Source organism: Ochlerotatus camptorhynchus, unplaced genomic scaffold, assembly GCF_037179485.1.
Source record: "Ochlerotatus camptorhynchus isolate MF236.1 unplaced genomic scaffold, CSIRO-AGI_Acam_v1.1 ptg000019l, whole genome shotgun sequence".
In the NCBI taxonomy this organism is placed as follows: domain Eukaryota; kingdom Metazoa; phylum Arthropoda; class Insecta; order Diptera; family Culicidae; genus Ochlerotatus; species Ochlerotatus camptorhynchus.
This window is the reverse complement of record NW_027040511.1, coordinates 639,921-652,827: the sequence shown is the minus strand read 5'-3', so window position 1 is coordinate 652,827 and position 12,907 is coordinate 639,921. Positions and strand designations below refer to the sequence as shown.

Here is a 12,907-nt window from a genome sequence, read left to right as displayed (position 1 = left end):
GATTTTTTTGAATGATGGGGTAGTTGACCCACCTGACCCTTTTCTGGCTACCTTCAACGCTGTCATTTTGAAGCTAGACTTTGCTCGGGAAGTCATACTCAATATTCTTTAAATGAATGTAAACTGGCATTCACCCGTTGTGTAGCTTGGTTTTGAATTTTTATTATTAAGGACTGATGTATGTCTTTCTGCTTCGGTGAACAATTTTTCAAGGTAACCTAGTTCAGTAGAGGAACGAACAGAGCTTTCATTCACCGACACCGGCACATGTAAGTTTGTTCTGAAGTGAGAGCAAAGCAAAACGGTTTTCAGCTCAATATTCGATCCATTCGAGCCACTGAGCTTCTGCAGGTTATGCATACAAGCAAGGTGTGACTTGAGCACTTTTCAATTAAATTTCAAGGAGAATTGAATAGAAACATCAGCGCAACAGGTTCTACACGTTACGTTTCATTTAAAATTTACCCCAGCGGATAGACTCATTCATTAATGACTCACATCGTCACAACGTTACCATCGTCCAATTAGAAACCACAAGTAGGTATATTTTCGTAGCCAGTTACAATGTCGAAAGGAACTAGCTGTAGTAAAATTATACCATCAACAATAACGAAGTCACAGGGTTTCCATTTTGTTTACCGGCAAGTATGTAGGTAAGTATTTATACCTTCTTTTTTTACCAGCAAGAGTGCTAAATTTGCAAATTTCTCGTTCAAATATGCTTCATATATCATATTCGATTGTGACGTTGCCATCGGATTGGAAACCAAAGTGGTAAATATTGTTGTAGGATCACGAGCGGCACTCGTCTGGTGTTGCTGGTTATTTATTATCTTGCAGCTCAAAAGGCAAGAAATTCACTTCCAAGAGCTCATGCGTTTCATCGTCTTAGCGAACTTGTTTGCACTGTGATATACATGGAGTCAGAGGAAAGAAGTAAACATGCATAATAATTCAATTTCATCGTCGTATTCTGCAGTGGAGACAGTTTGTTCGTCCTACGGTCACGATAGAAATGGTTTAGCGCTTAATGACATGTAATAAAGAGTGTGTTAAACGTTGTTGAATGCTACCGCACTTGACAGCCAGCAAAGTGAAAAATTTACATTGCTCGTCGCTGGGTGATTATTCATTTTGTTGAGTTAACAGCTTTGGTGATTTCCTTTCGGTGATTCTTTGAATGGATGCTTTATAATCTCCTGTGATATTAATTTAATTATGTTGGATATAATACCTGAGCAAATAAACATCACAGAGTCTTTAATAATTCGAATCGCTTATATTTTGTTTTGAAAAAATCGAGTGAACTCGTTCAAGGTAATGACGAATTAGGTTCAAGATCAATTGTGTTGTTTATGTTCGGTTCAGTTACTCAGCGGAAAATAAATAGTATTGGAAGTTCTTATTGTTGATCAGTGCTATTCAGGTAAAGAATAAACCCGTTTCTTATACTGTTACGACGCAGCAATCACTTCGGTATTTCCGCTCAGGAGAGAAATGCCTACTTTTGTCGATGTGAAGTGAACCTCATGCCACAAATTGTTAGTGGCTGTGGATTATTCAAACCTCGGAGTTGTAAAATGGATATCAAGTGAAAGGACTGTTAAATGTGCATGTTTATGGATTGAAAACAGTGGTGTAGTCAAGATTACTGTCTGGGATAGGTTTTTTTTAAATGACGTCATTAAAAAATATTGGAATACATTTCCTAATTCTAAGAAAGTTAGTTAGGTTTCCCGGGAAACAGCTAAACAATGTATGCTTAAGATACATTTCCACTTTAAATAGATCACACCAACCCGGAAACTGATTAATAAATAAATTTACTCTGTGTGTTCAGTACAAGCTTATAAAAACGTTAAAGATAGGTTAGAAATAACTTCCAGCGAAGTAGGTAGAAACTTCCGCAGAAAGTTGACAAAATATGATGAAAGATAAACATAAAAAGTCACAAGTAACCAAAATTCATAGAATTATGTCGAGTAAACCGCTTTACAACCACAATCAGTCATATAAAGGCAGTTAACAGACCCATTCGAAACAAGTCAGCAGAACTTCTGAAGTAAGTTTTCAGGAGAATTCTTAAGAATCGTAATGAAGTCTAAAAAATTCAGATGGAATCTAGAAACACTTCTACTGAAAGCAAGATTAATCTTGTAGGAGGAATCTTCCAGTGAAAATCTGGAAAAACTTCCAGTCAGATGGAAGTCAGGAAGTCAGAAAAACCGTACGAATTACAAAAAATAAATTCGGGAGTAGTCGGAAGACACATTCAGGATAAGTCAGAAAAACATTCAAGAGAAGTCGGTAGAAACTTCCTGGGGATGTCTGACGAATCTTTCAATAGAACATCTGGAGATAGTTAGAAGAAACTCCTGACAAAAATCAGAAAAAAAATTGGGGAAGGCTAGGAAAAAAGGAGATGTCTCTCATGACACTTCCTACAGTAGTAAGATGACATTTCATGATGACAAGCTAAAAAAAAAAATCTCCAAAAAACTGAGATATACGAAGCTGATGAATGCAATCTTTTCCAGATCAATGCTATTATTTTTAGTGTTCGAAAAAATATATTTATCGTTTGAAATATGAAAAAATACATGAATTTCTGAATGAATTTTCTAAACAATGCGCAAGTGAAAGCAAAATGTCATCAATTATCCTAAATGTACACCAAATACACTTTAATTCCTCAAAATATCTCAGAGGTAAATTGAGATATATTTGCGATATTTAGATTTGACCGAAGACAACAAAACAAGAAGACTGGCAACTCTTCTATTTTCTCATACAAACGTTATGAGACAGGTAGCGTCATCTGCCGCTCAAAGGTAAACTTGAGGTTTCGATTCGTTTATTATTTTTTCTCTGCTAGATTTCATTCTCGGTCCACTGTAAAATATGTTCAAAAAGGTTTGATTGCTAACAAAGATCTAAAGCTACAGTTTTTTTTTCTAAAATTTCATGCGTGTAAACTTGTTTTTCTTTTCACACAAACTAACAGCTTGCAAGAAATATTGCTCACAAAATTGGATAGTTGCATTAAATATTAAAAATATTTCATGAAATATCACATAACTTTACATGGTCTTAAATATAAACTTGTATAATACACTACCCGTCATAAGTATGGAATCGCTTGAAAAAGTATTGCAAGTTAAGCATCACCCAAAGAGAATACGTGGGGTGATGCTAAACTTTTCAAGGTGATGCAATATTCAATATGAGTATTGCAATACTTTTTTAAGCGATTCCTTACTTATGACCGGAAGTGTATGTGCAAAATATAGAATATAAACTTACTACTTTTCGAACTGTGTTGCATCAGACATTTCCTTTGTGATTTAGGGGAAAGCATTCATCTCATTCATAAAAGTGTTCAAAATTCTCAATATATTCCTAGAAAGTGAAGCTTGTCAAGCTGCCTCACGTGATGTAGTTTTGGAAAAATATATTAATCTATTATTGTATATTTTAGCCAAAATTGTATTGGGTAGCGTCTCACAAAATTTTGTTGCAATCAATTTCAACAACAATTAAATTTACTTATTACTATCGCAAAGCAATAAGATTTTATAAGCATATGTAGAACTTTAATTGACCACGTTTATTCTAATTTTGATTCCATTTGTTCAGTTACGGATACTGATTTTAAAATAACCGATCATGAGACCCTAGTGATTAATGTCTTAGACCATATTAATGATAACGATAATTTTGTAAAATTAAAGTGCTGGAGGAAATATTCGAAGCAAACTGTTTCGAATCTTGTTGAGAGGAGCGTGGATTTTCCATTCGCGGCCGGTAATTTAGATGAATCTACAACTGTTCTTAATAACGTGCACCAATCAACTAGTTTTTTTTTCCGTGTTGGGTATATTCATCACTGCGACCATTACTTTGATCTATTGTGATATGTTTCTTTGAAAAACTTCTTTTGCGTCTTAAACGGAAAAAGGACAAATGGTACAAAAAGTTCTGTACATCAAATAATGAAAACCATTGGAATAAGTACACAATCGCGCGTAATAAGTATTCACAATCGATAAAGAAAACTCGTTGTGAATATGTTCAAAGGAAGATTGATCAGCATCAAAATATCAGCAAAGAGTTATGGAAAATTTTGAAATCTTTATTAAAACCTAGTAATTGCAAACCGCGGTCCATAACTTTTAATGGCACATTAGAACAGTCAGAAAAAGTAATTGCATTTAAGTTTAATGATTATTTTTTCGAAAGTGTTTCATTGATTAATCAATCCATTGAATTTGTTGATGAACCTGACGAAATAAAACAGCCAGTTAATAGCAGTTGTAGATTTGCAGGATTTCACTCAATTACATTAGATGAACTTAGAGTTATTTGCATTTCATTAGGAAAATCAGCTGGAGTAGATAATGTTAATGCTAGAGTTATTCAAGATTGCTTTCATGTCATTGGCCACATCTTTCTGGACCTTATTAATAAATCATTGCAGAATGGACATGTGCACCAAATTTGGAAGGAATCCTTGGTGGTTCCTATTCAAAAAGTTGCTGGAACGATTAAAGCCGAAGAGTTTCATCCTATCAACATGTTGCACACATTAGAGAAAATCTTAGAACTTGTTGTTAAAGGCCAGTATTTCAAACAATTTCTAGGCCCTTATTGTTAAGTACAATCAAGCGTTTTGGAATTAGGAGTACTGCATATAAATGGTTTGAAAGCTATTTATCTGATAGAACTCAACGGACTGTTTTTAATGATTCTGTTTCCAGTCCCGTTCGAATAACCTTGGAGTGCCCAGGGAAGTGTATTAGGGCCCCTTTTATTTATTATGTATATTAATGACTTGCGACCTGTTTTTTTTTTTCGCGACATTAATTTTTTTTTGCAGATGATACTGTGTTATTCATTGCAGCTAAGTATTTAGAAGGTGCCGTCTCACACTTGAATGAAGATTTGCAGTACCTAAGTAGATGGTTGAAGTGTAAGCAGTTAAAATTGAATACAAGTAAAACTAAATTTATGGTAATTTCGCGGAATCAACAAATTGATCGCGTTCGGGAGATTGAATATCTTGGCTTGATTATTGATGAGTTCAACTCTCAAATTGACAATGTCATCAACAAAATTGCCAATAAGTATGGAATTCTATGTCGACTGAAAAACAATTTAACTATTGCCAGTAAAACACAGCTATACAAATCAATCATTTCTCCTCATCTAGACTTTTGCCCATCCATTTTATTTCTGTCCAATGAAACACAAAGATCGAGATTACAGCGCTTGCAGAATAAAATAATGCGTTTGATTTTGCGATGTAATAGATTCACTTCCTCAACTCACTGAAGCAACTGTAAACTCTAGAGGAAATTTATATCTGTAAATGTAACCAGTTCGTTTTTTTGCTAACCTGGTGAAAATGTTTATATTTAATTATCTTAAAGATAAATCGTCCAGCTCAATCCTTTGTAGAGGTAAGAGGTGGGACCATCATCATCATATGTGATGACAATAAAACTATTCGTTTAATACCACTATTTTACTATTTTTTCATAAAACATACCTGTGGGCAACAGTGAGTAAAAAGCATTCTTTATATAGGAATCGTCAATTAATTACGTCACGCTTAAGACCCATTTTCATGCCCCTTTTCCCCCTTTGTTATGATGTTTGTATGCACAGCAAAAAAATGTATTGTGGAATTCAATCTTTTTCATGGGTTTGTTAATGTAAATTAACAAGAAAACATTATTTACTATGAAAGTTTACATTATGTACATGATCATCATGTATGTTTACATGACTTGCATGTAAACTTACATGATAAGCTTGGAAATTTACATGTTTGAAGCAGTTACATAACAAAACTGTAAAATTTCATATACAAATTCATTACAAGCTATATTCTTTAAACAGATTACGTCGCATGTAATTTTTATTACTTTATTTATACTCATAATTTATGATCATTTCCATACTCGACAAACACCACGACCTCTCAAATATCATTTAAACAATAATTTTATTTAACTATATTTATGTTACTCCTCACTATCCCTCTCCAACGGGGAAGTTTGGTAAAGAGAGATGATTAACCCGATTCGTACCTTCCTCAAAGTTGTCCTTCCTCGCTTTCTACTCTCTATATACAATGTTTACCTCATCTATCGTATAAAATGACCACTTTAAGTCTATTATTTGAAACTTGGCATCCAACTATGTAATAATTTTATGATTTAAACCATATCAAAGCATGTATGTCTATGTTTAAGACAAGGTTTCAAATACTCATTTCAGCTAAAACAATGTCTTTTTTAATTATGAAATAATTAGATGCCATGATCATATTTTTAATTGATAGAATACAAGAAGAGGTTGCAAAGAATGTTTTTGACATATTAAACCTGTTTATTTCACTTAATGAGAGTCACAATCAGCGATTTTTCACACACTCACTCACTCAGCGATCAGCAAATCGCTGATTGTGACTCATAGAAAGCAAAATGTACAGGTTTTATGTTTCAAACGCATACTTTGTAACATCTTCTTGTAAGTTACAAGTTAAACATGCCATCATACCATCTTTTGGTTTTATTATTCCGAAAAACATTATTTTAGCTGAAATGAGTATTTGCAACCTTGGTTTAAGACTCTTCGTCTCACTGTTTCACTAGGCAGGAAACAACGAGACAAAAATGTACATTTCTGGTTGTAACTATATTAAATTACAACCAATCCACCTGAAATGATTTATTAAGTCAATTAGAAACTTATACCATTCGAATGAAGGTCAAAGGCTTGTTCCTTGCTTTCATCGAAAAAAAAATGAAAGATTGTTGAACAAAAACTGTTTCACAGTTGACTACTTTCCCCTACTTTATTCGCGTATCTTGAAATAATTGTAAGTTTCTTATAATAGTTCCACCAAGCGCAATATGTAACCCTTGCACCATAACAGTTTCAAAAGACATCTGAAGCTCCAAAAACTCATAACATGCCTTGTAGTCATCAACAATTAGGCAGCCATAATATCATAAACTTGAAAAAAGGCCAAGAAAGAAATCACGTGCTGTGCCCCACTCACATTCGTGTCGCATAAATCGCATTTGAAGGAACAGACAAGGTGCAAGCGAGCATAACTTCAGCTTCAGTGACGTTTCTGTTTCCTCCACATTTCACATGTGTTAGCGGCGTTTTTATTTCATTCTTCGTAAATAAATCGCCGACCAAGGCTGTTCAAGGCAAAAACTATTGGATCCACGCCAAGCCCACAGAAGCCGCTCGAAATGGCATACATACACGTGTCGCCGACACCGGGCAACTCAATGCCTTCAACGGTGAGTGCCCAGTAAGATCAACACTTTAAGTCTGTATGTGTTCACGGTTCAGCGTCCAATATTTCCATTCCCACCCCGCGCTCAAGTCAAACATGTGCGAATCACGATTGTTGTTTAGCGTGTTGTAGCATGCTAGATGTGAATGGAACGGAACAAAAACAACACCGTGCCGCGCCCGCTTTGCTTTTATGCTGGGGATATTTCACATCTTCGGATCCAATCAACCGACCGGCCAACGGACGAAGACAACGACGATGACGGTGACTTAAATGCTAGGGTAGAATGAGCTTGAACTACGTTATTCGTCAGAAACCTGTTTTTTCTGTTCTTTCTGCGAACAGTGTACCTATGATTAAGTGAATGTGGAGTTGATGAAAGAATGGGCTGTAAATCTTGTGTGAGGTTTAACTCTGATTTCGTCTTCCGTGAAAACTTTGCCAATCTCGTTTCATTTTCATTTTCAAAGCATTACACCACAACAAAATTATCTGAAACTACAACACTTCCAAAAGAACTCAACAATCTTCAATATAATTTTTATTGTTCATTCCCAGTACCGTTGCAAATCACCCACATCACAACAAACCTAGTTTTATTTAAATAATTCTTATCGTTTATTTCGAAGACTAGATCGTATATTGCATCTTTGGTTGTTTAATTCTTATGTCCGTTATTTCAGTTACCTATCTAAAATCGTGAAGCTCAGGTCAATAAACCGTTGATTTTTTTTTTATCGTTTAACTGCATTATTGAAACTATCTCTACATACTGACTAGGCTAATAAATTATGCAACACATGAAGCGCTAACGGCTACGTGTATGCCTCTTAAAGTGCTACAATTGCATGTATTCTTTACTCACTTAGGAACTTGATGCCAAACATGAAGAAAAATCCAGTAAACACAGCCAGAAACTGCCACAATCCCGAACGCTCCTTGGAAAGTACTTCGAAGAAAATAACATACAGCAGCGTTCCCGAGGCCAGCCCTTGTAGAATAACGGATATCACTTCCATATTGTCAGCGTTGGCACCATTGCTCAGGAGGATTCCAATTGCCATGCCAAGTGGACTGACAACTGAGTAAGTGAAGATGTATGCTACCGCCAGCCAAAACTTGGTACGAGCAACAATCAGTTCTACTCCCACGCAGAAAGCTATGACATATTTGTGTGCCGCTACTGCACCGAACATGTACCAGACTGTTGCAGTGGATCCTTCCAGGCCAACTGCGAGGCCCTCGAACAGCTCGTGTACCGAGAGAGCCAAAACAATCAGCAGGCCACGAATGGACGACACTAGTTTACCGTCTATATTAGTTGGCGGGAGATGGTGATGAACATGGTGGTCATGGGGATGCTGCGAGTTGACAGCAGGCATATCATTCGAAACCACAGAAATCCCCCGTTTCTGGTTCTCCATATCATTGGAGATTAGATCTGCGGTAGAAATACTTCCGTTGCGATTTTCGCTGTTTTTCTTCCGCATAATAATGCTTTCTCTCGCATGTGTACCTCTCATAATAGCGCCACTGGCAACCTCCAGCTCGTTTATTTTGGCGTCATTTATTTTGCGCTCATGTCTGTGCAGATAAACGTGCACCAACTCTTCGACCAGATAGATGATGAAGAAACCAGCGCACATTAAAAATTCTCCTAAACTGAACGTAAGTTCGGGCAAATGTCCCAAAAGCGTAAGTTCGTGAATGTTTTCGTTGATTTCCGGCAGCAGATGTTGGAAAGTTGTGCACAGCAGTGCTCCCCCACCGAACGATAGTAATATCGATACCAAAAAACTGCCTTTGGCGTCCGATGCACTGTCAGTCCATTTGAACCATTTGGCCAGTTTGAATGGTACCATTCCGCAAATCATGCTCACCGAGAACAATACGACCATAGCTGTTGCCTTGGCGACTATAATTTGATCATTTTCATCTTCCTCATGGTCATGATCATGGTCTTCATCGGCTCGGCCGATTCCTAATAGGCTCACAACCGTGCTATTTGCCTCCATTTTGATCACTTTTCACTAAAATTATGACAATGCTTTCGCCAACAAACACTTTAAAATATTTCTAAGGGAGATGTTTTCTTTGTTCAATAGCTGCTAAAAGTGGTTATTATTCAGCGTCATCAGACGCAACGGAACACTACTGTTCACTATATCGGACTATCCCTTCCGAGGATCGATGAGTAACACGTAACGCGATCGTAGGTACCAATCTCAACGAGCCCGAGCGCAAAAAACAACTAACCAGAGTGGCTATAAGCTTAAACGTCTTATAGTCTTCAAGTAAAATCGCACCGGCTACAGAGAGTATATTTCTCGTCGACGTTATATCCTCTCCGACTTCTCCAAGACGACTAGTGCGCTCAAGACAGGTCGGTATCGTTGGTGATGGATTGACGACGGCTTAATGACTGCATGACATGAGGGCACCTCGTTGTTGTCGCTTGTGTTGGTAGACAAGTGTCCAGTTGTCCCGGTGATGGTGAGGTGAGTACTCCTAAACGGATTGTTTATCTTGCGTCTCGTATTCCCTTTGTGTTTCCAACGGATGGAGAGACAGTAGCAAGCAAAGTGTCACTTGCCCGCCGGTCCAGATGTTAATAGATCCCGCTCAGCTGTCCATAAATGGTTTTATATTACAACTCTCACTTGAACGCCGCGCGCACATTACGGCAGATCATGATCGGAATATGGATTGAAGCATTTTTATCTACCTACGTGCGATGACTATCGATACAAGTTGGATAGGGTTACATTAACGCATTGCGTTCGCTGCAAAGCGTGCACTCTTGATGTTAGCCAAAGGTCAAGATCAGCTTTGTTGTCGTTTATATGGGATGTTTGTAAGCCTGGATTAGATGATTCAACTGGACGCTTCATTTAATTGAAATGTGAATGGGACGACCAGACAATGCTTTCGAGAAACAAATTGGTAATTTTGATGAATTCAAAATGGCTGACATTACATTATTTTATCAAACTAATTAGAATTATGTTTAGGTGAATCCTCATAAATCCAACTAAATGCGTAAATTGGCATATTTATCTAGTTGAAGATGCTAAGTGTCAAATAAATATTTATCGTTAAAAACCTGAATATACCTACCATTTGTTGGAGATGACCTTACCAATTTAAATTCCGACAAAAATAACAAGTTCGCTTTCAGGGAAGAGAAGTTAGATAAATTCAGAATGATTTGTTGATCTGTTAGTAGAACAATATGGATGTCATATGATGTATTTTGTTCGCTTCCCCGAGGGCATATTAATATAGCAGCCATTGATTGGCCTTTTGCTTTTTGTATTCGCATTTTATTTTTTGTCGAATTTGGGTTCATCCCAGGGCCATGTGTATGTGAGAGGTCAGATGTGACTTTGGGCGCTCAATGTGGCCACCAATGATCATGTTCTTTAATTGAATACTTCTTTTCACCATCGGATCCGATAGATGTCCCATCGCTAGTGGTGCTAAACCCGTTTTGCAGTATGGAAATGTTCGAAAATGAAGCAATCTCTTTTCAAATATTTGGATGTAAAAATTAATGATAGGGGAATTTACGTATTCTCGGCAACCTAAGCAGCGACCTTCTTTCTATAGCCTTTTTCTCTAAGGAACGCACACATATGCAGTATTGGTTTGTTTACGATCTTTTGCTGCCAGCTGCTCTAACAATTTCAGTCGAAAGAATTGTCAAAAACTGTTTTGAAACGCTTTTACAAAGCTCCAATCTTCTCTAGTGAGAGCGAGTATTGTCGGCAACCAGTTTTTCTTCGGCAACCGTTCCATTTGAACTGCATGTAAATCTGCTGTTCTATTATCGGCAACTTGAAATCAGCTACAATTTGTAGTGCGTGTGTTGCATTTCAAGAAAACCTTGCTAGATTGCTTTTTCTCAGTGGTAAAAATATAGTCAAATTGAAGCTGAAAGCATAAAGAATCGTTTGCATGCATTCAGCGAAGTGTTTTCGTAAGAAAATCCAGTGAAAATAGTGTTTCAATTTGTGTTGCCGAAAATAGTCTGTCATGCCGAAGCCGTCATTTCCCCTATATAACATATTTGGAAGCTCTCTGCTTGTGAATTCTATCAGAGGAAGTACAAAGCATTCATTGGATTACCGTAAGCATTCAATTAAATTCTCACAACTACTTACAACATTGGTAAGGATATGTCATTAGAGATACAAGTGATTACAACTTGTTTCTGGCAACGAATATACGTGATTGTTCCGTTGATTATAAAGAAAATGGTTAAAATATAGCTCGGCTAGTTGCATGTACGAATGTGTGCCAGTGACAGAAAAGCGTAAACTAACGCTTCATGTGGAATAAACATAACGGCGCCGGTGGTGTAGTGGTAAGCGTGATTACCTCTCACCCCAGCAGGCCTGGGTTCAATCCCAGTCGGCGCCGCCGGGATGTTCTGAGCCATAACATCTCTGATCACGCCTTCCTTCGGATGGGAAGTAAAGCCGTTGGTCCCCGGTTCATGAGTTGATGGGTCGATAGGTAGGGTCCAGGTGTGGGAGCTGCCTTCCTGGCACGTCGGTAGCATTGGTGCTCAGCACGGAAAACAAGATCGACGGAAAAAACAAACCAAAGGAAAAAAAAAATGTGGAATAAACATAAAATTACGATTCCAGATGTTGCCAGATCAGCTGAAATGTGTAGTTACAGAATCGTTATTAAATTTGTTAAACTGTTTTTCATATTTATCATAAATTAATTAAATATTATTTTTCAATCATGGTGGTTGAGATGGTCGCTTTGTTTTTAGTTTTATGTTTTGCAGAAAATTGAAAATAATAGCTAACAGAACGAGCTATCAACAGCAGTTATTTTTTCATGTACTCTTATTATGCTAGATGGTGCCAAGTATTTCGCTTAATCGTATTATCTCACTAACTAACTTAATTCAGGCTTCAGCAGTGTGGATCAGATTTTGGAAACACGTATCCAATGTATTTTTATAACTATGTTTTTTTTTCCTCTTTATTTAGGAGATTTTTAGCCGTAGGCTAGTTCATCTCCGTATAACTAAGTAACTTAAACCTCTAGCGCTATTTAATATTTTTCTTTCAAAGCCATATTTTTAAATGCTACTATATAATATATATTTTTTTTATTATAGTCACTTGGGTCATTAGTGACTTGTCTGGGGGTGAGATTTGAACTCGTGACTTTGGCGTGAGAGGTAAGGATGTTAACCACTACGCCGGGGTTGCCCCCTATATAATATTATACCATTTGAAATATTACTATGTCGTATCCCATCCCGTTGATTCTGCGGTTGGATTATCAAATTGCAGGTTTCAGATCCATGACTTGCCCTAAATGTGGATCCTGACTCTTACTACATACTTCATTATATTGTATTACAACCTGAGAAGTTTCTGGAACGCGCTAGGAGTTGATTTAACTGGCTGTTGCTTGATAGCTGTGCCTTTACCGACTGTTCTAAGGAAGGCACATATTGAATTTTATCATTGAATTGTTCTATATTTTAAATGATTATTTTATAATTTAGTACATGTTATACCATTTCATTGTTCACTTCAACAGCATACTACCTGATGGACC

The 12,907-nt window shown here is 36.9% G+C and overlaps 1 protein-coding gene across 1 annotated transcript in view; it reads right to left on the bottom strand.

Annotated features, from left to right (window-relative positions):
* Positions 1 to 9,656, bottom strand: part of Zip89B (Zinc/iron regulated transporter-related protein 89B) — a 40,847-nt gene extending 31,191 nt beyond the window's left edge. Inside the window, exon 1 of the mRNA XM_065223842.1 lies at positions 8,184 to 9,656. Coding sequence (XP_065079914.1) covers positions 8,184 to 9,333 — 1,150 coding nt within the window. The 5' untranslated portion in view covers positions 9,334 to 9,656. The remainder of the gene's footprint in view (positions 1 to 8,183) is intronic.
* Between the last annotated feature and the right edge of the window lie 3,251 nt (positions 9,657 to 12,907).